Source organism: Magnolia sinica, chromosome 1 (assembly GCF_029962835.1).
Source record: "Magnolia sinica isolate HGM2019 chromosome 1, MsV1, whole genome shotgun sequence".
Classification (NCBI taxonomy): domain Eukaryota; kingdom Viridiplantae; phylum Streptophyta; class Magnoliopsida; order Magnoliales; family Magnoliaceae; genus Magnolia; species Magnolia sinica.
The window spans coordinates 116754279-116781267 of NC_080573.1; the positions used below are offsets into that span (position 1 = coordinate 116754279).

The window sequence follows — 26989 nt, forward strand, 5'->3', positions numbered from 1 at the left end:
AACGAGAATCCAGACCATCCAATTCGCAAGCGACACGTTTAATGACGTAGACCGAAAAAACGCAGTGATCTGATAATCCTAACCATCAGATTGCTAGCCATCGAAATGACGGTTGCAAAATGGTTAAGCCCAAAATCAGCCAATCAATCTGGTTTTAGATCATGATCCCTCTACATTGGGGCCAGCGATTTGAATGGTTGGACTTGTTCTGCATGCACGCCACGTGTGCCATGGACGAATTTCACGTTTAACGGCTGTTACTGGACAAACTGGACGGTCCTGAATCCCCGAAGTTGGAACCCGAAGATTGTCCTTTGCATGGACGCTGATTGTCTAGTTTGGGTCCCACCTTGATGTATGTAGCATTATCCACGCCGTCCATCCGTTCTTGCAGCTCATTTTAGTGTATTGACCCAAAATTGAAGCATATGCAAAGGCCAAGTGGACTACACCACATTAAAGAGTGAGGATAATGATATCCACCGTTGAAACTTTCCTTGAGCTATGTTTATTTGGCCACACAGATATGGATGAAAGGAAAACACAAATGTCAGCTTGATCCAAAACTTAAGTGGCCTCCAAGAAGTTCTCAACGGTGGGTGTTCAGTTCCAACTATTTCTTTTGGGTGTGGTCCACTTAAGTATTGGGCGTTCTTTGAATTTAGGCTCATGATCTAAAATGATCTGAAAAAAATGAATGGACGGCATGGATAATGACACATACATCACTGTGGCCCCATAGAGTTTAGTCATGACGCTGGTGTGTTTACTACACAATCCGCGTAAAGCCCGTGCAACTGGAAGAATAGATCTTTTGATCCTGACTGTTGATCTGAAGGTTCAATCTTGGAAGATTAAAGTCCTGAAATTCTTTAGAAGAATATCAAATGAGGGCATACAATATAAACGGTTAAGATCATCCTCAGCCAAGCTGAGCCGAAGCAGGGAACGGTCAAATGAAGAACCCGAGCTCCATTTATACTAACTCGTGACAAACACACACCGTAAGATGGCCAATAAAAACCCTCGTCCCCCTCTTTGTGTCTGTGTGTAAGTGCTGCAGCTGCAGAGTTCTGTCCTCTGCAAAAAACACTGCCCATGCAAAAATACAAAGAAAGCAGAAAACCCTACCTTTTTCTTTTTAATGCAATCAGAGAGGTTATGAAAAAAGGCATCTGCAGCTGCTTCTCTGTTGCTGCTGCTGCTTTTCCTTTTGTCTTGTGAAAATCCGAGCTTCTTTTTCTCTCCCTTCTCTCTTCCCTTTGGGGACTTTCGTTGAGCACTTGTTGCGCTTGCCTTTTCATCATGAGGTTTCCCTCACTTTCCTGAGGGAAATGGCGATCCTCATCATGGCCAATGACGGAGACAAGCCGATCTTCCACGATTTCTTCGGGGCTACATGCACGGACTCGGCTGCCGTCCCGGCGCCGGCTGCCAAGAGCGTCGGTTTCCGGGAAATCGGAGCTTCGGAGGCGTCGCCTTCCGTGTCCGTAGGAGCTTCTTCCGGCGCCCATGGCCCTGTCTCGGCCAGTTCTGATCTGGGTTCAGGTGATTTTTCAATTGCTTTATTTATTTATTTTTGGATTCTTTTTGGTGGGTTGATTTTCATGGGTACTTTTTTTTTTTTTTTTAAATTGTTGAAAATGAAATTCAGTTTCTTTTGTAGGATTGTTTTTGCTGTTTGGGTTGTTTTGGTTTTCGAGTTATTGCTCTTTATATATATATATATATATATATATATATATATATATATTGTATATGTGTGTGTGTGTGTGTGGATATTTTTAAATCGTGTATGCTAATCGAAAAGTTAAGGTGTAATTTGGAGCTTTCTTTTTTTAGGGAGTTTGTGTTTTTTGGATTATTTTTAGGGAGTTTGTAAATCGTGTTGGTAGTTATTCTTTCTTTAGGTTGCCTTTTTTTTTCCTCCCCTCAAACTTGGGGTATGCAGATTTTGAGTTTCTATTCATTTCTCTTCTTGTGTTGGTGCATTTTCATCTGATATTGGTAGGCATGAGGAAAAACCAAATTCAGTTTTGATTTTTGTGCTTCCTCATAAACCAGATTCAATGCTGTTTGGGTTTCTCCTTTTTGATGTGTAATGTCGGTTTTGGATAGTGGCAATTGACATCTATACCCACCATGATTGATTTGCATCCACCCTTTCCCAAAATGGAAATGGTTTCACTGTCTTCATGATTGCTTGGAAACATCTGGCCAGGGGCCACCAATTGACATCAAACATACTCCTTTACCCGGTGGCGCAATCACTCCCATGCAGAGTCCAAAAATGGAAAATGGTGTATGCTAATCGAAAAGTTAAGGTGTAATTTGGAGCTTTCTTTTTATGGGAATCATCCTCTTACTTTTATATCATTCATCAAACAATGCAGCATAATCTAGAATGCTAAATTTATTCTTTTCTTCTTTCATTTTTAAATGTCTGATTATCATTGTTTGGGTATCTTATTACTTTGTTTTGCTGATACATCTGTTTATTTATCCATACCCGTATATGAATGCATGATAGGGTGGAATGGCTGAACGAGATTCTTGTCTCTGACCCCAATTCGTTGGATAAGGCTTTGATGATGATGATCCATATATGAGTGCACTATTGAGTTCAGTTTCAAATAAAAGTGTTATGCATTGGATGGGCCAAGAGATTGTATAGGCTTTGATGATGATGATGATCCATATATGAGAGCACTATGAATTCAGTTTCAAATAGAGGTGTTATGCATTGGATGGGCCAAGAGATTCTATAGTTAATTATAGTGGGCCCGTGTTTTGCTGATCCACAACTTTGAAGTCGTGAGATTGACAGTGGATGGCACATGCACCAAAAATCTCCCAGATTGGAAGATCCTAGCTATACATATTTTGCTTTTTATTGGTTGAATGGGAACTTGTTTTCATCCGTACTTTGTTGGCTGCCAATTGGAAGTTTTAGGTTTTTCCATCTGTGAGATTTTTAGTCCATCAACCCTCCACATTGGGGCACATGATATGAACAGTGTGGATCACTGAACAATGGACCTTACTTGCACAAACTAGAAACTGAATGGTACTGTGCAATCTCTCAGCCGAGCACTGTATAATACCTTGCATTATCTTAGATATGTAGAAACAAAATTGATTCTGGTGTTGTATTGGAAATTTGGAGCTGATAGGATTTTACTTCGAATTGAAATGTTTTGTGTGTTTATATTTCTCCAAATTCCATAGATGTAATTCTGATTCTTTTTTTTTGTCCCTTTTCTTTTTAAATTTCTTTGATCGTTTGTAGAGAGGCAGGTTGGGAACAATTTTGAGGGGGTTCAATTTCATGGTGGGAAGAGTGATTTCTCAGGGCCTGAGATAAGTAACAGATTCTCGGGAACAAAGAGGAGCAATTCAGACTCATCCTTTATGGCTTCGTTGAGAGATAAGATGATTCAGATGGGACCAGATTCTGTTGAAAGTGCACGTCTAATAAAGGTAATTAGAAATATTATATCACAAGTTATTGGTTAAACACATAGGGGCCGTTTGGATGGGAGTAAATGGAGGTAAATGGTATTTGAGGTGTGTGTGGATGGAAATAAATGCATGGAAATGAAATGGAATAGGAGTAAATGGGCATGTATATGAAATCCTCTCTACAAGAGAGGGTTGGGAAGTAAATGGGGTGAAATGCCTTTTTAAGCTCCCTTGGAGAGTTGCACGAGTAAACAAAGGTGGTGTTATGCACATGTCCGCCATACACATAACGTGCTAATGTACTCTGAAACAATTCAATTATTGGGTACATCACTACAATTACACCAATAGAATGATCCAAACCGTCCAAAGGTTGGCCATCTAAATGGGTGGTTAAAAAGCGTTTGGCAAGTTGCTTGTTTGTGATCCTTACATTTGTGGCCCACCTGAGGTTTTTTATTTTTTTCCATTTTCGGCTAATGTATATATTTCAATGGGCTTATTATAATCATTCTGTTAAACATCACACATGTACACTAATTTGAGATATTAAAGCCGCTTTGGGATATCATATATATTCCTGTGAATATATTGAAAAATTCCAATCCATTCCAAGTCCTCCCATTTACTCTTCAAATGCATTTTATTTACGCCCATCCAAACAAAACTGAGTAAGCCATTCACTCCTAGTTTATTTACCTCCAATTCCAATTCCCATTTACCTCCATTTACAAGCTCCCAATCGAACCCAAAAGTTAATTGATCTTCTTGCCGTGTGTTAGGTAACGAATCCTTGGCATGGTGCATTCACATTTTCTCATGCCACGGTGCCATGTACCATCATTCTCATCTTCATCATCTTACTTTTTAGCTATTCCTTGTCCTTTAATACATTCTCAACTTCTACTGCAGATGTTCCAAAACGAGGCAGCGGGAGATCGACCAAGAAGATCAAAGGACGATGAACCGTACTTTGCTATGCAATACCCAAGGCCAGCTTCTACTTCTGTCATATTACAACCGCCCATTGGTAGTCGACCTGATTTGGTTGTTTCCAGTTGGGATCGGTCTATACCAATGCATGCAGGTCAAATGATGCATTACCCTTCCCGCCTCGGCCAATTCGCGACTTCTGCAGATAAGCTTCCTGCAAATAGATATAAGGATGCTAGTGCTAGTACTTCACTTATTTCTCAACCTGCAGCTGATGAGGGTTCTAGAACAGGCATTAAAGGCTCTGGCCTTGTGAGTATCATTAACACCAGCAGTGGAACTGCTGAGAAAAATTCATCTGGGGTGTTGCCTTCTAGCAATAGACCAAAGGCCTTTCCTCAGAACATTGAAACGGAAACTACTAATCCACCAAGGTAAAACTTATCCTTGCTCTCAATCTCGAATAATCTAGCTTGGCAAATGCATATTGGGTTTCCAGGCGATGGAAAAGCAATCCATTCTCATAAATATATATATTTTTGTTGGCAGCCGCCGTAGTTTAACATCTGCCAGTCGTCAGATGACCATATTTTATGCTGGACAAGCACATGTCTTCGATGATGTTCATCCAAACAAGGTCAGCTTATGATTATTATGTTTTTCTGTTTGTCAAGAATTTATAATGTTGATGGAACTTTAGATAGAGATCCCATGGTGTATGTTGTTTGCAGATGACATAGTTTTGACTGACAAGATGAGGGAGGGTGTAAGCACAAAAGGTAGATTTATGGAGGAAAGCTTTAAAATCTAAGATTTAAATTTAGTTGGACTAAAATAGAGTATATGGAGTGCAATTTTAGTAACAGTAGTGGTGGAAACTAGGAATTAGTTAAGATTGTTGACCGAAAAGTATCCCAAAAGGACCGCTTTCGATATCTCGGGCCGTAATTCATGAGAGTGGAGATTGAGAAGGTTGTTGGCTATGGAATTTAAGATGGGTGGAAGAAACCGAGATGTGCCTTTGGGGTTTCATATGATTGTGGTGTACCAATCAAACTAAAGGGACAATTTTATAAGATAGCGATAAGACTAGCCATGCTTCATGGGGCAGAATGTTGGGCAATTAAGGAACCACATGTTCATAGGATGAGGGTAGTTGAGATGAGGATGTTGAGATGGATGAGGTAAGATGACGAAGGATAAAATTAGAAATGAATGCATTCATTGGAACTTAGGAGTAGCACCAATAGGTAAATAAGATGAGAGATAGTAGACTTTGATGATTTGGTCATATGCAATAGAGAGAAGAACTCTGCTGGTTAGAAGCAGTGATGGGCAAGATGAGGGGCTCTAGAAGGGCACAAGCCGAAAAGGGCCTGGGTGGAGATAGTAAGAATGAGGCTTAGATGATGATGATGATCATAATGATGATTTCTTCTTCTTCTTTTGGATCAAGTGGAGGACTTTTTATTGATAAAAAAAAAAAAAAAAAACTAGAAACAAGATACAAGCTAAACATGGAACCTCCAAGAAACAAGAACTAGAGCAAACTAAGGGGCCCGAAACATGGATTTATTTGAATGTTGGGGTTCAAGCCCTTAGCTCAATGGTAGACAACGTGTATCAACAGTGAGGTCTTAGGTTCGAGCCCGGGTTACTCAGCCAAAAAAAAAGGAAGAAGAAGAAGGATTTATGTGAATGTCATTCCCAAAGATGCAAATGAGATGGTAGATAGCCTTTCCAAGCTTGTGGGAATAAAGGAACGCTAGATGTTTCAACAACACTTCGAAGTCGGAGTATGTTGTTTCTTCCAGGGCGAGAGCGCTGTTTGTAGAATAGGTTTCCTATTCTAATTTAGTGGGGGATTGTTGTATTGATTTTCTTCTTTGAGCTTGGGTCGCCATCTTGGCGCCCCTTTGTGTTTTGCCTTCGGTTTTTTAATAAAATTTCAGTTATCTCTAAAAAAAAGAGTAAGGAGTAGTCTGCTAGGATTGGAGATAAAGTCATTGCTTCCATTTTGTCTCTTGGCCCTTGGTTTATGGGTTGCTCATGTTGTTTTTTTTTTTTTTTTTCTAAATATTAAATATTCCATGGGCTAACTTTCTGTATTCTTCTTCTGTGAATAAAAATACTTCTCACCCTACAAACAAAAATGGAAAAAAAAGAAGAAGAAGGAAAATATATGTACCGTGTGCCTTCTGGATGTAGAGTTGGTGGATCATTTGTTTATGCGCTGTGACTTTGGTAGAGCTGTCTGGGGTTATTTCTTCAAGATGTTTCAGTTATGTTGGGTGAGTCCTTGCTCGATTGCCACCTTTTTGCTGCCTTGGCATGGAGGAGGCCAATGCTATGAAGGGAGAATTTTGTGGAAGCTTTCTCTCCTTGCAGGATTGTGGGTGATTTGGTCTGAGCAAAATGGTAGGTGCTTCTGTAATCAATCTTGCAGTTCTGATGAGGTGTTTAGGAAGGCCAAATGGGGCATGGTCATGTGGGCCAATTCGCTTAAGGACTTTGATTGCAGCACTTTAAAATTTTCTAGCCCTTTTTGGTCTGTTTTATTGTAAAGTTGTGGGCTGATGATTCCTCATCATCACCTTTTTCTGTTTCCTCATCGAATAAAGCTCTCCAAAAAGAAGGATAACCAATGAGTTATTCTATGACAGTCATATAGGCATCTGCACTATTCAACTTGTCACTAGCAAGCGTTAAATGTAGATTAGTACTTCATTTCACAGTGCATTTGAGTTACATTTTATAAATAATCAGCCAGTCATCATCATCTAAGCCTTTTCCCAAACTTGGGGTCAGCTTTAGGTAACAATGAATGAATCTCACATTTTTGTACATAACCACTTCTTTCTGTTTTTATCAATTGACTGCAGTCATTACATGATTTTTGAGGCCCATTCTTTTCACTTAGATGGTGCTTAATGACCAAGAATCAGTGTTCTTCTTCGTCACTGATGACAGGCAGATGCAATAATGGCCTTAGCTGGGTCAACCGGAGGGTCATGGTCCACAACTTATTCCCCAAAGTCAAGTGCACGCCCACTACTTGTCAGTGAAGCCCACACACCGAGTGGAGAGAATGAAATGAGCATCAACAACATAGCATTATCGCATAATATACATGGCAGGCTATCTGTGCTGGGAGCTTCAAATCATGGATTTGGCCAAGGTGGACGAATCTCAATCCCTGCATCAGGTCATTCTTTGAACTTACTATCAGTAGATAGATTACTTTGGGCCTCTTATAAGTTCAAATATGTACAATCACGTAACTGGGATGTGCTGATTATAATCATGGTTGTAACTGTAATGTGGACTGTAGGAGGTGATCAAGGCAGCGGGCCAGTTAGAGATAATAGAACTGCGGTTCAAGCAGCAGAACCGAATACCGAAGGCAAAAGAGAGGTATGATAGAGGCCATCAGTCTCTTAGCTTCTGTTCTCATTGTTAGCTTTTGAAGATTTTGAGCTTTTTTCTTCATCCATTGTGGGTTGAACTGTTTGAAGTGTTGGTGTTGATTTCGGCTTCTCTTAGCTTTTGCTTCTCTCTACAAGGTGGTAGTCATTGCATTCTTCCATGTTCAACTTAAATGCCTCTTTTTCCCATTGGCATTGCTGCCATGATGCGCTCACTTCAAGGAGTGTACACCAAAACATCTCCTCCATACACATGGAACTTGTGTGCAATTATCAGGACTGTTGATTTATGGGCCATTATGCACACGGATCATAGTCCAAAGTTCAAGTCAATCAGACATGAAGTTGACCAAAAAAATTTAAGCTAGGGTCGACATTCAACTGGAAAAACTCCAAAATCGTACGCTGTTGATTGTCCAATCACTTCAGTGCCTGTGGCCCATCCATGCGGTGGTCCCCCTCTGTATCACAAATCCCTATTACCAAACTCATTGGTGAGATGTACTGCGAGGGGCCATGCTTGACGGCACTTTCATTATGCAGTTGGATTTCTCAATTTTCTTTGATCTGATTGATTCTTAGTATAGTTGTTTGAAGTAGAGGTGTTGAACATGGATCATTACACTATACATGGAAGTAGGGAGATGACACAGTCAGAAGCTCTTTTGTGAAGCATTCCATTCAAAGGGCTTGACTGCGCCCATCCACACATCCAAATGATATAGACCATGTCTGAACCAGTGTTTCAAATAGCGCCCGTAGCGTAGCGGTAGCGTACGCTACGTAGCGTAGCGTGGCCATAGCGCTACGTAGCGTCCCAAATAGCGTAAATCCCCTGTAGCGCACGCTACAAGGGTCGTAGCGTACGCTACAGCTACATAGCGCGTAGCGTCCGTAGCGTAAGCTACAATCTATTTTTTTACTATTTTAGTTTTTTTTATTATTTTTTCACGTTTTCTTTGTTTCTAATGTTAAGGAATGTGACACTTGTATTGTACTTGATACTTTTAACCCATGGGATTTTTATTTCTTTTCATAATTATGACTTGTGGTTTCAATTAGACATTATTAATTAAAGTGGTTTACTTAGGAAGTTGTTGATGTGATAATTATTTGATTTAGCTTATATATGTGGATTGGCTTTTGATAAATGATAACTAATAACTTTTTTGAACATGCTTATAATTGATAAAATGAATCATCTTTTAGGCATTTTTAAATTTTTTTTTCCCCTTTTTTTTCCACTATTTATTATATTTATCCTATTTTTAAATTAAAAATAGAAATATTGTGTAGCTTACGCTACACGCTACGTATTTACGCTACACGCTATAGAGGGCTGAGCGCTACGCATCACGCTACCGCTATTTAAAACACTGGTCTGAACAGTTCGGAAAAATTAGAAGTGTAAATTCAATGTGCCATCTTCATCCTCCGATCGACTAACCCCAGCAATTGGGAATAAGAGATCTGTAAACAGATGCTAGAGTAGAGCAATTTGTGTGGACTTAGATTTAAGAACGCAGACAGATTTGGAGACAGTTTCTCCATATCTGGGTTCAGTTCTGATCAATTGATCTTGGCAGAGCCCACTTCCTCCTCCGATTGGTTCACGTTGTTAACCTATTGTCACTGGCTTTCTTGCTGAATCCATTCCAACACCTCGAGCGAGGGCAGGGTCCATGTTATTAAAAAACGGTTATGTGATGGCTGTTAGGTAACGGTAATGGTGGGACCCGTTATGCAATGCAGGGCTGTAACACCCATTCTGAAAAAGGATGAACCTTAACTTATCAGCCCATAACTATTTGATACAGGTCCAAAACTTTTTTTAAAAGGTTAATGGAGGTCCGAAGCTTTTTCCTCCTTTCAAAAAAATTTACCCATTTCAGGGTCAGAACGGTCATTACGGCCCATATCATACTGCCCAAAAGGCTAGTCATTACAACCAACATTACTGTTGTTGAATACCTTGATAGGGCCTGCAGTGGACCACTTTCCAGGATGCTTGCCTTGCTGCCAGCACGAGGGTATTTTTTTTTTTTGAAAAGTCACATATTATAATAATAAACGAAGAGTACAAAAACAGTAGACTGCAGTGCCGAGGGAGCTACACAGACTACTATGAGCCTAGAAACAACAAATTACAGTCCTTTAAATTTACTACATTAACTGCCCTTTCAGCAACTAGAAATCTAGCTCTGGAAGCGACAAAATCTGCTGATTTGGAAATCCTGCTAAAACACCTGCCATTTCTTTCTTCCCAAACAGCCCACCAGACAGTGAGAAGCGACATTCTCCAAAGAGACAACTTATTCTTCTCGAAATAGATGCCATGCCAAGCCTTTAAAAAACTACCAGCCGAAGAAGGGGCTGCCCAATTCATTTCAAACCGAGAGAGGATATCCTTCCAGATATGGCTAATGAAGGGGCAGTGAACCTGTCACTGTCGCCTAATGTCATTACTCATCCATCTTCTGCACTGTTAGGATAGATTACATAAATCTTAGATTGGATTAGGTTAGATGCTGCATTGTTTCCTAATTAGGGCTGTAAACAGGTTGGATATGGGTTAGATATTGCAATATCTGTATATGATATCTGACTTGAACATCGGATACAGAGACAGTTTCAGATTTTGTCCAAAGAAGTTGGATATAGGTCGGATATGGATAATATGCAAAGAAGTCAGATGGTCGGGTAATATCTAATTAAAAAACTAAAAATTAAGTTAATACCTAATAAAAGTAACAAAAACTACCATTTTGATCTATCATGGTATCATCAGAGCTACAATTTTGATCTACCGCAACCATTCTCCAACCGCTGCCATTCCTTTTTTCATGATCCTGACCCTGATCTTGACCATTGATCCATGCATCTAATCCCACTGGTTTCATTATCATCTTTTCATTGGCTAATTGGAGGCCTGTTGATCCTCTAATCATCATCTCCATTCTTCACCCGCTTTAACAAGAGACTCGTTTTGCCATCAGTTTCTACGTTCGATATTTCCGTCAAGATCCATTGGACCACTTCTGTTGCAATTGATCCAATGATTCCACCATAACTACTGCAACCCGGAACTGGCAGCTGTCTGTTCAATCATCTACACCATCTTCAATTTGCCAAGCACATACATTCCTCCATTGATCTTAATCTTCTCAGTCACCATTGTGGTCTGCAATTGCTGCAATCCCATCCAGATCCAAGGTGAACCTTGCCACTCTCATCAAATACAGAACTTGCCGTGCCATGACCGGTAGGGCAACGACTCTGATACCACTGTCACTCATTGCCACTAACCATCTTGTAGCCTGCTACTGCAACTCTTTCTGTACCCGTAACCAACACTCCAGTAAGCCATCCTGCCACCCGCTAGAATCCATCACCACTATCTTGATCCGTCCATCTGCACCCTCCAGAACCAGATTTGGCGAGGGTGATAGAGATCTACTTTGTCACTCCAGCATCGCCTCCACTGTTTCAAATATGGAAATCTGACCATCTGCACCCAAAACTGATTCCCTTTTCATCTGCATCTCTGGCTCCCATTTTCCATTGCTAGTGATACCCATCTGCCGGTCTGAAACTGCAACCCATCCTGTTTTCCAACTACATTCCAGAACCCATTCCCGCTGCCAGTGATACCCATCTGCCCATTGGAAACTGCCATCTTTTGGAACTTCCTGATCTGTTCTCTGGCCACCAGATCTCCAAGTATTACAGCCACAATCCCTGACTTCTCAGCCTCCAGATCAGCACTACTATCCAGTAGACAGTGTCTGCTATTGATTCCAGCAACCAATGCACCACCAGACTTTCTCTGAACCTGAACCCAACCATCATCATTGCCAAAACTGGCTGTTCATCATCTCAACACTCACCAACCCAAACCCACCATGCTGCAATCCCAAACCTGAAACCCGTCTTCTCCGACTCAGCTCAGCTCGATCCACAACTCCCAATTTCCACAGTGCTACAAACCTTCCCCCCCAAAACCATGCAACCTTCATCCGTTGTCAGGATCTCGTCAGAAAAACCCACAAGGTCTCATCCTTTTTGCTGCAAATTGTCACTAGCTCTGTTAACGTCTTCTTTGATTGTCCTTGTCGCCGCTCTAGCAATCACCGGTCTTTGAACCAAACCCCACGACCACATCACCTGTGTTATGGAGACGAAGAAGGGGCACCCAATCCCTTCTCTTTTTCTCGCTTTGTTTCTGGTGCTCTGCAAGTGTGCTGAAGTGCAACAGATTTGTACACTTACAGTTATATATAGAGAACTGTCGGATTTGTGTCCACATCTCCTCTTTTCTAGTCTGTGATCGTCGAGTTTGCACATATGGTTCTGCATTAGATTCCCATCTCTAAACATATTGATGGATTCTAGGTCTCTTTGATGTCCAGGCCTTTTGGCCAGGCAATTTTTTTTTTTTTCCTGATGCCAGGCCTTCTGATCGAACCTGATCTTTGTTGTGCCAGGCTTCCATACTGGACCTGTTTTGATGTGCAGACCCTTTCTGACTGCACATGTTTTGTTGTGCCAGGCTTTTTTGGCCAGACCTGTTTCTTCATCCAATTCTGATCCCATATGATATCAGTTATTATTCAATTACTGGATGTGTTAATCTAAAATTTTGTGCACTTGAAACCTGCGCATCTGAAGCAGTTATCAACTGCTATCTGCAAACCTGTTTCGGCACACTTTCCTTTGCGGAATAAATTTGCCGGTACACTACTTATCTGGGTTAGTTCTTCCGCTTATTTATCTGCATTGCCTGTCAATGTGGGCTCCAAAGTCCAACCTCTTAACCTGGTTGTCGCCGCTCCAATTTCATCTCTGTTAATTTCGCTTATTCATTTGAATCTGCCTGCATTGCCTACCATGACTGACATCACTGCTCTGAGTTCCTTGCTTTGGAAGGCCTTTTTTTTTTTTTTTTTTTAATATATATATATATATATATGTAGTTTTTTTTTTTTTGAAAGTTTTCTTCGGAATAAATTTGTTAATGCTATTCACAAATCTGTTTCAGCACACTTTTCTTTGCAGAATAAATAGCTATTCACAAATCTGTTAATGCTATTCACAAATCGGAATTTCACAATTTTCTGTCAATTTTCACTTATTTACAGATGCTTTTTTTTTTTTGTTTTGGTTTCAGGGATATTATTGATGGTATCGCCGATATCATAAAACTTTTATTAGGGATTCTTCTCAAATATCCTTGGTATTGATGATATCACCAATATGATCTAAAATATTAGTGATATTAAAAAAAAAAAAAAAAAAACTTCCTGTAATTTTGGTATTGCTGATCAGGTGATACCAATAATATTGGTGATATTATCGATACTATCGCTAATATTGGAACATTGGCTCGGATTCTATTTGCATCAATGCCCGTTGGAGCGCTATCATTCGTGATTGCTGCTGCCCATTGCAATTTCCAAATGACAACAACATCACTGGATTTTGGCCTTGCTTTGTTCATCATCAGTGTTTGTGTGCCTAGGTTTGATGGCATGCTTGTCATTCCCATCATCTTTTTCAGAAACCAGTTAACTCATTCGGGAAACCATTCCCTAATGACATTGCTGTCAATCTTCTTCGGACCTCCATTCCTTCACCCGTGATAGTAAATGATGTAGGATGGTCTAATCCAACCTTAAATGAATGTGGTATTTGAAAGGGGCAGATTTAGGCAATCTTTAACAACAAATAAAAAAAAATCAGCCGTATACATCATAAACACAAGAAGGAAATAAGGTGAATGCAGCAATGATCATGGCCATCCATCACAAACACGTAGTAACTTGAAAATCTGAATTTAGTCGGATCCGGCGAAAGATAGGACTTTCGTCTTGCAATATGTCCGTCCAATAATCCAAGTGGATTTTTTAATCCAAAAAATAGGAATTTTCTGGATTGGGAAATTTGAAAATTTCAGAAAAAATTGATGGTTCTTCAAATCTAAGGCTTTGGGTGATGAGATATGAAGAATGCCAAAATATGTAAATGTTGGAATGAAACTCTTCTAAGATCTAATGATTTAGATAAAAAGAAATGGGATCGGCTTCTAGATCTAAAGATTTTAGGAGAAAAGGAAGAAAATAGGTTTAAAGAAAAGAGTACCTTGAGAAAAGAAAGTTAAAGGATGAGAAATCACTTCCCTGAGCCTCATGCCCTCTTACAATCACTGGAAGTTGAAGACGAAATTGTCAGAAGTAAAAGCTCTTTCTTTTCTTGAAACATAACATAGCATGTCTTTGGTTTAGGGTAAAACACCCTTATAAATTCGTAATTACATGAAATGACTAAAATACTCGTACTAAAAAAAGTTTTTAAAAAAAAGAAAAAAGAAATTCGCACAAAAATTGTGCGCACGCTGTCTCAAAACTCAAATAAATCAAATGTTCATAAACTAAATTTAAATTCAAGATGCTTGATGGGCCCTGATGATAGCGCTATGAAGGTGGGCCGTGGCGATCCAACGGTCCGATCACACTATCATCGCGATCCAACGGTCCGATCACACTATCATTGCGATCCAACGGTCCAAATGTCTCTTTTAAGCAACTTACATATGTCACGAACACATGTGTCAGGTCTTCAACCTATAGAGACCCGACCCGTACCCATCATCTAACCACATTGACATGGGTAATGCGCACTTCTTGCGTTGATATACTTTGAATGGCCTGGTGTCCGCATCAGTAAGGGTTTGTGAAACCCATCTCATTTTGGGGAAGAAGGGCGTGGGTGCGCCTTTTAAGTTTCTTTCTTTTCTTGCTCCTTGAGTGCATCCAATTTTGCGCACCTTAGTATTCACTTTAGATTACACCTTAGCTCCTCTTTGGTCCAAAAGTGGAGCCAGAATCTAAGTCAGGCTTTTAGCCCAAAACTCAAACTCAAGCCAAGCTCAGACCAGTGTTTTAAATATCGATGATATCGGCCGATATATCCCACGATATATCTCGTATCCCACCTGTGCGATACGAATGCATAGGTAGTACCAATATATCCCACCTATTCAATCCAGTGAGCATATTTGATTTTTGATCCTTTTTTAAAAAATGTAAATCACGTTAAATCAATGTCAAATGGTTACAAATTTATGATTCTTCATGCTTTCCATGAAAAATCATGGATTTGGAGCTTGGATTTCAAGATTTGGGGGAGATGGGGCAAGTTGCGGAAGATAGGGAAAAATCAAAATTTCTCAATTTCTCTCAAATCAATTGCGTTCTTTGTATCCAAACACAAAATCAGACATGTAACCTGATCTAGTAATTCTTCTTTTGCTTTTGAATGTATTGCTTGTGTTTCCATCCATGTCTTCTTACGTTTATAAATTATATGAATAGACTTTAAATATACTTGCATCAGTTTAGTTGGACAGTGCATGTATTAGGACCCCATACAAAGGAAACCCTTATTATGTGCATTTTTTTTTGTTGTTGTTGTTGTAATGTTTTGATTTCTAATTGTGTATTGATGTTTTTTTCAACAATCCTTGAAGTTTCCTCGAAAAAATCGACCAATTTCCCAATGTTCCCATGTTTCCTAACAACAACGATGCATTATGCTATACAACTGATATATCCCATGTGATAACCAATTAGTATCTGTTTCCCAATGGTGCAATACATTACCCGATAACGATATTTAAAACATTGGCTCAGACCAAGCCCGAGCCAATTTTGTCCATATCTATCCATCATTGTCAACAGATTTGCTAGTCTGTGTTTTTCTTACACTGCTACCGATGATTGTCTGCCGAGCTACCACTCACAACTAACGCTTGTGCCCATGCTCTAGTCCGCATCCATGTTCATGGTCATCCATCGCTGCCAGCTTCATCTGACCAATGTCACCTATAACCAGCAGGACCATCTTAACTGCACTTGCTGAATATTTCTGCGAGCTCTTTTCTTTGGCTGAACCCGTCGCCCGATACCTGAACCTGAATATTTGAACTAACATTTGAACCCTTGTTCTCTGAAGCCAATCTAATATTGGGTTGTTGTTGGATTTCCTGATCTGCAAATCTGAACCACTCTCCAACCAAACTGTTGTGAACCTAAGGCAGTCTTTACTTGCTGTATGCATTGCAAACCTATATTGTCACATTGTGTCCGCCAACCATTGTTGAAAAACCCGAAAACTCAACCAAATGTTCGTTCCAGTCTGATTGACTCTAAGACTCGACGCAGCTCGACTTGACTGTCAACAACTATAAATTGAAAATAGTAGGAATAGTAAGAAATATTTAAATTAGTTATCTTTCGTATAAGAATTATAAAATAAGAAACCAACTAGTTGTTGCATAGCTTGTTGGTTGAAGTACTCGCTCTCTAAAAGAGGTCCCAGTCAGAGCGATTCACATCAATACAACCGAGTTAGCAAGTTGACTCGACGAATCTCACATTGACTTGGCTAAGTCACTCTCATATTTGAGTTTCCAAGTGACTCGGCTCAAATCTCACCAAGTTGAGTTGACTCGGCTGAGTTTTGAGTTAGGTCAGTGACTTTTTAGAATTATGCTGCCAACTACTGAATTGCTAGTCATTGGTGTCTGAATTCAGATCTGATCTCATGTCTTTGGATGGTCTCTTGTGCTTACTGATCTGATTTCCTGTTTACATATATCAGATTCTTGTCTACTATCTGAGCTCTTGTTCACTTTTTTGCTGCATTTTGATCTCTGTCTTAGATGTCACTTCTTGTTCACCAGTATGATCATCTAAAGTTGTGTGCATCATCTGCCTCAGTTGGCTCTCAAGTCAGATACCTACTGTCATTGATCATTAATCTCATGGCACTTGTCACCAATGTTTGTCAGTAGCATTTTTCTCGTCACTGATACCTGTTGCCTGAAGTTCGTTGTCACTGGCATCTGATTATCAGAATCTGAAGTTCGGCATCTGTTATCACTTCACCTTTCATCTCTCATGGCATTTCAATCCGTCATCGTTGCTCGTAGCTGCTCACACTTTGCCTTTGAAACCATCTCCAGGTGCTGGAGATCTAACCATTGTTGCTATATGGACTGACCCTTTGTGTTTTCTACCTTCAGTTTGAAGGTCACAGATCATGTGGCTAGGATTCTTAGATACGCATGTCTTTCTATTTAAACCCAGAGAGTTCCCCAAAACCTTGTATGGATTGCCATCTAGCATATTGATTTTTTTTTTTCTTCTTCAAAATAGTCACTCAATTGATGCAATCTCTCCAGCATGTGGCATGGTTAGAAGTGGAGAGGGATTATTCCATCCTTGACCATGAATATGCATTGTCTCTTCAGGTCTTGGATCTGTATTAGATAAGCCCATGACGTTGATGATCATACTGCTGACATGATAAAGTTCTGTCCTGATTTGAAAATACCAGTCTTCCAAGCTTTGGCCTCTTCCCCCTATTTCCAGGCCGTCTATCAGGGTGTTAATTGAGCAAGTCATTCTGCAAATATGTGAGATAACAGGCCTTTAATCAAATGCCCCACCATAAACACCTCTGCAAGATCTGAGCCTTCATTCAGTTGCAGGCCCACATTAAAATGCCTGACCAAATGGACGATCCAACCACCAAGCGGGCTACGCATGTGAGGTGTACATAGGGTCTTCCCCATATTCACGTGCGCTTCATTGATCTTCCTCTTTAAATTTCTGGCCCACTGGATTGGCGTATCAGCCCTGCATCTGATCTGGAGTGTGCCTGTGGGAGTCCCACCAACTTGTGTGTGACAAAGCTTGCATCAGGCTTTATCCATAATCCATCTAATAACTCAATCAATATCTATCAGCGCAACATCATCAATAGACCATGGCTGAAAAATCTCCTCAGTCAGGCTCGCTAGGATTTTCCAATTTTGGAGATTTTGAGGGCATGATCCATCCATCAGGGGGCCATCATATCAGTTACTTGGGTAAGCCAGCCTTGGTGCACGGAAGGGAAGTTCCCTCTTAGTTACTAACAGAGAACCTGGACTCTAATCCTATATTTATTTAGATAATTTATAAAAAGGAAGATAACCTGCCTGATGATGATTGTTGCAACAATGACAACCGGTGTTGATGATGACTTATAAAAGAGAACCACAGTTCTAAAACTCGCAAGGTTGACTCAAAACTTGGGACAAGTTGACTCTACCAGATTTCCAGCAAAGTTGCTGGGGAACTTGGTCTTGGGCTTGACTCAACCGCAACTCATCGATTTGACACGACTCGCTGTGATGTGAACTGATTCACTCTACAAGTCACATGTGTACATGAATAAAATTACAAGGGGTGGAAGGAATCAAACCCACATCTACCATGGGGAGAGATGAACCCAACCAGTGTATTGTTGCCTATTTTTGTATTTTATGTTGCTTGTTTTAGCTATGTTAAATGCCTATCCATATCCTCTTTTTCTTTTCTTTTTTTCTTTTTTAAAATTTATTTTTAAATTCTAAGTATTAAATATCAAGTAGAGTCCAGTTGAGTATTTGAGTTTAACCTGACCCGGTTGAACATTGAGTCTTTAAGTTTTTGAGTTTTTTGAACCACGAGTTATGAAGAGAACATGACTTGTGCTAGTCATGAATCAGTCCACCCAAGTTGTAAAATAAGGGCCAGCCTGTTGAATAGACTTGTTTCCAGCAGAGGGAATATGTCTAGGACATTGAGAGTAAGAAACGGTTAGGATAATCTTATTTTGGGACTCATCTTCTTGGGTTGATATCTTTAATGAAAGAGTCTATTTCATTTGTATTATTGATTAGAGTCTTCTTGGGTTGATATCTTTAATGAAAGACCCTATTTCATTTATATTATTGATTACAGTCTTCTTGGGTGGATATCTTTAAAGAAAGAGTCTATTTCATTTGTATTATTGATTACAGTAATACTGCCTGCTCTGTCATCTTCTGGAGAACCAACTGCTTTCTCCTCTTAATTTGCATACCCTGAAAATGTCAGTATTTTCTGTCTCCCAACTCAAATTCAGTTGTGCATCCAAACATGCCCCGATTTAGATGGGCCATGATCAAGGTGTATGAGATTGAATATTTTGATCAATAAATGCCATGGATGTCCAGGGCGTGCCAATCATAATTTGCAAACAAGATGGTTAACTCGGCACTCGGCTGTCAGGAAAACCAGGAGTGCCCTTGTCAGGAAACCTAAATGCTAATATTGTACGAAATCTCACAATGAATTCTCTTTGGACTGATCGTCTGCTCTGTTGTATCTAAAGTGTAGCGCAAGTCCATATTGTCGGGTATGGTCTCTGTCCACCAGCCCTTGCGGGACCTGTATGGTCACCCTGCCCTATGGTAACTTGAATTAAACTGTCCAAGTCGTGGGTCCCATTTTAGATTTATAATTCAAAAACACACTGAACCAATGGTCCAAAATGGATAAAAGGTGGGGCATCTTTTTATCATTATTTTATTATTATTATTATTATTTATATTGAGCACCCACACCCACACCAAATGGGCACTGGATCCCTGGATCTCAGTGTTGAAACATTAGTTGTCTACCACTGAGCCATGGAGCCAAACCTTGTTAAGGGCCTGCTTGGATTCCACCAAATAAGTCACTTTTTAACTCATGTTGAGTCATTTAGTTGCTTTTTTTCACTTAATTTAGTTTGGTAAACATGAATGTGAAAGTAACTCGTATGCTTAAATCTACTTATCAGTTATCACTTCTTTTTTTTCTTCTTTTTTAGCTTTTTAACTTTTCACCTCTCTCCCTCCCATTGTCCATGTCAGCATATAAGTATGTTTAGTAACAACATACTTATCCACAAAAAAAGTAGAAAATTATGTTTGGTTTCCAACATGACAAATAATTATCCCTCGAGTTTGTTTGGTCCGGTTCACATCCACCGTCCATCTTGCCAGCCCACCTTGGACATGGGCTACTCATCATTAGGACCGACCTTTGATGTGGACCATCCATCTTGTGGGCCCCCCATTTTTAATTGCCCGTCATGTGGAGTCATGTGGAGCCGACCTTTGATGTGGAGAGTCCATCATGTGGGTCCCACCTTCAATGTGGGGTTTGCCTTGGAGGTGGGCCATTCATCATTGGGGCCAACCTTTAATGTGGACTGTCCATCATGTGGGGCCCAGCTTCAATGTCCACTGCCGATCATGTGAGACCCACCTTTGATGTGGACTGTCTATCATGTAGGCCCATCTTTGAAATGGGTCGTCCATCATACCAGCCTCCTTTGGATGTGGGCTCTTTATCATTATGGCCCGACTTTTGATGTGAACCATCCATTATGTGGGCCATTTTAATATTGGGTCATCCATCATTTGGGGCCCACCTTTGATGTAGATGGTCCATCGTGTGAGCCCCACCTTTGATGTGGACAGTAGATTATATGGGGCCTTCTTTGACATGGACCGTGAGAGAGAGAGCCTTATTTGACATGGAGCAAGAGAGCCCCTTTTGATATATATATATATATATATATATATATATATATATATATATATAGAGAGAGAGAGAGAGAGAGAGAGAGAGAGAGAGAGGTTTAAAAAAATGATGAGATGAGTAACTTTCAACACAAAAGTTACTTTTCTTTTATATATATATATATATATATATATATATATATATATATATATATATATATATATATATACACACACACGGAAACGCTCACCTACGAACCAGTTCGTACGTACTACGTACGAACTTTTTTGAGAACCCATCATACGTTATGTTGATCCAAAATCTAAACCGTTCATGTGAATCAGAACCTCCTGAAACCCCCCGGGCCCAAGTTTTACTTTGATATGAAACTTTGGTGGGCCATGAAAAATAAAAACAGTTTCCTCCCTTGATTTGCATTTCTCTCTTCTATGGCCCACCAGAATATTAGATCAGAGTGAAAATTTTCCACATGGGGTTTTGTGGGATTCCGCATCACATGGACCGTTTAGATTAGACACCCATGGCACGTGTGCAAAGGTGCCCACGTGTGTAGGTGCGCAGGGGAGCATGACTCTCTCTCTCTCTCTCTCTCTCTCTCTCTCTCTCTCTCTCTATATATATATATATGGTGGGCTATTAGCTTAAAAATCAAGTCAATATATGACTTTAGTGGGCCACACCACATGTAACAGTTGAGAGGGGTATCTCTCCCGTTAAAACATTCATAATCATTTATTGGGCCCTCCAAGATATGGTTCATAAATCCAGACCATCCATTGTGTGTTTCCCACTTGAATGAGGGGTCAGACAAAGTTTCGGCCGCCTCCAAAACTCAGATGGGCCCCACCAAGTACTTTTATAAGTTCTAGGCATGTCTTTACATGGCTTTAGATGGTATGGCCCACCTGAGTTCCTTATATGGCTGATTGACCCATCAAATGCACGGTGTTGATGTTCGACACATCACCATTTCCCATACACACACACCTCTTCCAGTATCAAAGGAGGCGCTCTCTCACCCTCCATGTCAAAGGAGGCTCCATATGATGGAACGTCTACATCAAAGGTGAGGCTCCCACATAATGGATGGTCCACATCCAAGGTGGGCTGGTATGATGGACAACCCACTTCAAGGGTGGGGCTTACACAATGGATGGTCCGCATCAAATGTGGGCTCCACATGATGAGCAATGAACATTGAAGTTGGGTCCCACATGATGGATGATCCACATCTGACCCACATCCAAGGCGAGCACTGCATGATGGGCAACCCGCATTGAAGGTGGGCCCCACATGATGGATAGTCCACATTAGAGGTAGGCTCCACATGCTGAGAATAAAGGTGGGCCCCACATTATGGACAGTCCACATTAGAGGTGGGCTCTACATGATGGATGGTCCACATCAAAGGTCGGCCCTAATGATGAATGGCCAATATCCAAGGTGCGCCCTACATGATGGACGCCCACATGATGGATGGTCCACATCAAAGGCAGGCTTGACATGACGGGTGGTGGATATTGAAAGTAGGCCTCACATGATGGACAATAACATTGATGGTGGGCCTCAAATGATGGATTACCAATACCAAAGGTAGACCTTACTTTAAAGATCAACCAGTAATGATGAATGGCCCACATCCAAGGTGGGCCACGTATGATGCATGACCCACATTAAAAGTTGGTCGCAACATGATGGATGGTGGATGTAAGAGGGACCAACAAACCTCAGGGATAATTGTGATTTTGTAATCCAAACATGATTTTTTAGCTTTTGGCTAATAAGTATATCTTTTACCAAAGATACTTATCTACTTAACCATAAATAGCCTATCTTGGTTTTTACTTATCCAGTAGAAGCCAAGATAAGCTATTTATGACATAAGTAGCTTATCTAAAGTTACTTTGGATCGAAATGGGCCGGTTCAAATAAGTTACCTTTTCTACTTACAATATTAGATAAGTAACTTATTTGAGCTAAGTTTGGTTTAAGATTAATAAGTAACTTTTTCACTTATTTGAGATAAGTAAATTTGGTTTAAGATCAATTGTAAGTAACTTTGTCACTTAAAGTTACTTAATCACTTTAGCTTAGTAAGTAGAAACTAAGATAAATTACTTAGGTATAAGTAGCTATCTTAAGTAACTTAAGATCCAAACGCCCCTCAAGAGCCACCAAATAAAGTTACTTTTAAACTTATATTAAGTTATTGAAGTTACATTTCCCACTTAAAGTTAGTTTGACAAGCATTTTTGTAAAAGTAACTTATTTGTTGAAATTTACTTATCTTGATAAGGGTTTTTTTTAAAATAAGCTTTTTATATCACTTATCTACTCTCTCACTCTCTGTGTCCATGTCAAAGGTAGTTTTCTCTTGGTATGTATGAGGTCCATGTCTCACTCTCTAAATGAGATGAGGTCCATGTCAAGGAGGCTCTCTCACTGTCCGTATGAGGCCCCACTTGATGGATTGTCTACATTAAAGGTGGGGCACACATGATGTATGGTCCACATTAAAGGTGGGCCCCACATGAGGGATGACCCTATATAATGGATGTCCATATCAAAGGTTGACCCCTAATGGTAAATAGCCCACATCCAAATTGGGCCCGCATGATGGGTGGCCCACTTCAAAGGTGGGCTCCAGATGATGGACAGTGGACATTAAAGCGAGCCCCCAATGGCCCACATTGAGGTGGGCCCCACACGATGGACACTCCACATCAAAGGTTGGCCCTTGATTATGAATGGCTTACATCCAATGCGAGCCCCGCATGATGGGTGACCCACATTGAAAGGGGGCCCTACATGATGGATGGTCCTTAAGATGGGCTCTGGAAATTGAAGGTGAGCCGCACATGATGGACAATAACATTGATAATTGGTCCCACATGTTGGATGACCAACATGAAAGGTGGAGGTCAGCCCCTAATGATGCATAGCTCACTCCTATGGTGGCCCTGCATGATGGACGGCCCACATCAAAGGTGGGGCCTTCACAATGAACAGTCCACATCAGTTAGGCGTCACAGTCAAAATGATCTGGTGAGCTAATCTGACGACCCAAGCTGCCAATTTCTCACACGTGTGGCTCACCTGATGAATCGACCAATCTGATTTGTTTGGCCACAGGGCTTATTTACGTGTGCCATTACTTAATGAATGTCCCAGATTTCAGATACCTATGCGGAGCCCAGTATTTTAGCCGTTCAAAAAAAAAAAGAAAATGAGCCGTTATTTTTCTCTTGCTAGACGCTTAGGGTGAATTCGGGACACGTTATTATGCAGTAGCAATTGCTTTCAATAACAACATCACTTTTTCCATTTAAACGTTGCTTGCCTCTTCATTAAAATGTGAGGGTGTGTGCCCTAAAATTGAATAATAATAATAATGATGATGATGATAATAACAATAAAAATAATAAGAATAATACCTCTTCATTCATTAAAGTGTATTTGTCTTTCTGTGATCCACAGCGTTCATATGGTAGTACCCATCGTGAACAGGAGATGGCCAATAAATCTCCATCGTCTGTTTTTACCAAAATCTTGCAAATCGGATCAACGGTGCATAGTGTGACACGTGGCACATGTGATATTTAAAAGTCTGCACCAAATATTAGGATAGTAGATGGCTTCTTCGAGAAGCTTTGGCATTATAGAAATCTTCGGATAAGAGTAAATGACTGTTAAAGCTATATTAGCACTGAAGCCCATTCATTATACCACAATAGAAAAGGTGTAATCACTCTTTCCCAGCTGATCATAGGTGAAGTTGTCATATGGATGATAGACTATTCTATTCTCTCTATTGCTAGAGAAGGCTATAAAAGGAGGAGGCAGATACGAAGAGAAGTCTCCAACTCTTGAATCCAAAACCAAAGTTCCCATAAGGAAGTAGAATTAATCCAGTGCGATGTTGTTTATCTTAATCTAAGATTAGCCCCTCCACCGCTCATTAGCCATGGGCCCTTATGTTAGAAGTATAATAAGTTTGTCCCTTCGACCACGACGAATCAACTTGTAGCTGTAGTCAACATTTGTAATTCTTTTTTATCTGTGCTTGTGTGTCGGATCTGAAGGAAGAACTTAGTCATGTCATCTGTTTGCTCATGCTCATACATTCGGTCGACCGTAGTTATAATTTCTAAAATTGTCATAACCTCCCTCATTAGCACATTGCTTTAAGAAGCATCTTGCCACTCTCGGCTAAGCTGGTGATCTCTTTCTAGTGGTAAGTCACACGATATTTTTCCACATTCACATTCACTAATTTATTTCTTCCCATCTACACCATCACTGCATTGGAAGAAGAGCCCTAATCTCGGTTAATGAGCGCATAGTTGGCTGAATAGGTGATTGACCAATTGGTTGATCAAACAAGCATCGCTTTATCTCAACACCAGGGGTCAACAGTTATAACGGTTTGAATTGGACCCAATCAGCTATGGCGCACGGCTCACATACCTCACGTTGCTGAAAATCACACCAACAAAACTCATATGATAAATGGATTATTTCTTGTTGAAGGCAATGAAATAATGAGAGGGAGACGGTTTGGAGGGAATTCATGATGTGGCCCATCAAGTTAATGGTTTAGATTATGGAACACTCAAAAGGTGGGTCCCAATTGTATATTTCATTTAACATACACCAACTTGCATATGTTAAATGTTTATGTTCCCACGCACATCGCATGTGGTCTCCACCAACAATTAGCTATTGATTAATTTGCATTGGTGGAATGATCCATACCATCCAATTGAGGATTTTATGGATGAAAAAAAAAATGAAAATTTTACAAAATACTGCCTACTTAATATGGAATTTATATTCCGATACTTTTTTCGAAATGGTTTCTAATGAGCTACGTTGGTTGGCCATGTGGTTGGGCCCCATCGTGATGTTTATGTGAAATCTGCCTTGTCCACTGGGCGAGTCACCCCATGTTAGGCCGAGGCCCAAAATTTCAGGTGGACCAAAAATGAAGGTGATCCAATTCTCAAGTGGGCTACACCTCAGGAAACAGCAATGATTGAAGGCCCACCATTAAAAACTACCCAGGGCCCATCATAATGTTTATTTTTCATCTAACCTGTTATTGGGTGAATGGAAAAAGCAAATATCATCTTGATCCAAAAAATTTCTAATCCATAAAAAGTTTCTGATGTTCTTTCACCAATTTTTCCTGTGTGGTATAGTCCATTTGAGATTTGGATCTACTTCATTTTTCTTCTCATACCCTAGAATTATTTTACCAGACATACATCAAGGTGGAGGTCGGCAACCATGTTGGGTGATTCCAGGGCTGCACCTAATCCACTCCTTAATTACGACCCACCTTTGCCCGACTGAAAGAACGCTCTGAATTGCGTCCATTTATAGGAATGAAGATAAAATGCCAAAAGGGAGTTATTTGATGCTCTGACTGGGTATGACGCTTGATACACAGTCACTTCAAAATGGTACACGAGGCAAGCATTTACTCACATTAAACCTCCCAAATTGCGGGACTCAGAGTTGCCAAGTTACCTTCAACAATTAGTTTGGTTGCAAAATAGCCAAGTTGCCTTCCATAGTTTGGGTGCAAAATTCCAAACTGTGGTTGTTGGAAATTTGCTTGTTGAAATAAAACCACTGGATAATTTTATTTTTAATGGTCCAATAAATGTCCAGAAAATCCGATGGGAAGATGATCAAAGACGTGTAATATTTAGTTCATGTACATATGAACTTGTATAGGTTTGGTATGAATTATAACTCCATATGTCCATTTTCAATCTAATTTTTACTTGTCATCTAACAAACTTTGATAAAGTTTTTCTTGTGGTGAAATTGGCTGCGAATAATGTTTGTTGCCTTTTCTTTTCTCTTCTTTTTTTAATGTAATTTTTAAGTTCCTGCTTGTCATCCATCACACTTTGATAAAGCTTTTCTTGTGGGGAAATTGGCAGTGAATAATGTTCATTGCCTTTTCTTTTCTTTTTCTTTTTTTTCTTTTTTTTTTCTTTTTTTTTTAATTAAAAAAAATTCTCGTAAATATACCCAAGGCATGGTGGGAGCCCCAAAATAATCCTTCATTTTAATAACTTTTTTGCTTTTAACACTTGAAAGTATTTTTTGAGTGCTTTTTTTATTTTTATTTTTAAGACGAAAATGCTTTTAGATCTTTTCTTTTTAGTTTATTATTATTATTATTACCTTTATATATATATATAAGGAAAAGGTATTCTGCGCTCGACCTCACGATAAGCTCCCGTGAGGTCGAACTGTGTGGGCCCCACCGTGATGCGTGTCGACCATCAACACCATGCATTTGATGGGTCCCCTTTAAATTATGGGATATCCCAAAAATCAGCTGTATACGGAACTCAGGTGGGCCATACCATCTAAAATCATGTGAAGACACCGTTAAAACATATAAAAGCACTTGGTGGGGCCCACCTGAAATTTGCATGCATCTGAAACTTGGTCTGAACCCTCATCCAAGTGGGACACACACAATGGATGGGCTGGATTTGCAAACCACATCTCGGTGGGCCCAAAAAATGATTATGAATGTTTTAATGGTGCACAGCCCCTCTCCACTTCTATATGTGGGGTGGCCCACACAAGTCACGGATTGACTTGATTTTTGAGACCTAGGCCCACGATGGAATGATGCATCTGACTGATGAGGTAGATGTTCGAAACACATCACGATGGGGCCCACAAGGTGGGGCCTGTATG

At 40.1% G+C, this 26989-nt stretch overlaps 1 protein-coding gene across 5 annotated transcripts; it reads left to right on the forward strand.

The window, feature by feature from the left end:
- Window positions 1–1037: 1037 nt before the first annotated feature.
- Window positions 1038–25575, forward strand: LOC131255312 (protein TIFY 8-like). Of its 5 annotated transcripts, none has more exons than XM_058256012.1 (7): window positions 1038–1548; window positions 3290–3480; window positions 4375–4829; window positions 4945–5032; window positions 7366–7600; window positions 7727–7809; window positions 16734–18580. In XM_058256012.1, the coding sequence occupies exons 1-7, from the start codon at window positions 1335–1337 to the stop codon at window positions 16905–16907; spliced, it is 1440 nt and encodes a 479-aa protein (XP_058111995.1). In that variant the 5' UTR covers window positions 1038–1334; the 3' UTR covers window positions 16908–18580. The 5 variants fall into 5 exon arrangements, with proteins under 5 accessions (XP_058111995.1, XP_058112001.1, XP_058112014.1 ...); XM_058256018.1 differs by lacking the exon at window positions 16734–18580 and adding an exon at window positions 25540–25575 and having other exon boundaries at window positions 1039–1548; XM_058256031.1 differs by lacking the exon at window positions 16734–18580 and adding an exon at window positions 24079–24105 and having other exon boundaries at window positions 1039–1548.
- Window positions 25576–26989: the final 1414 nt, after the last annotated feature.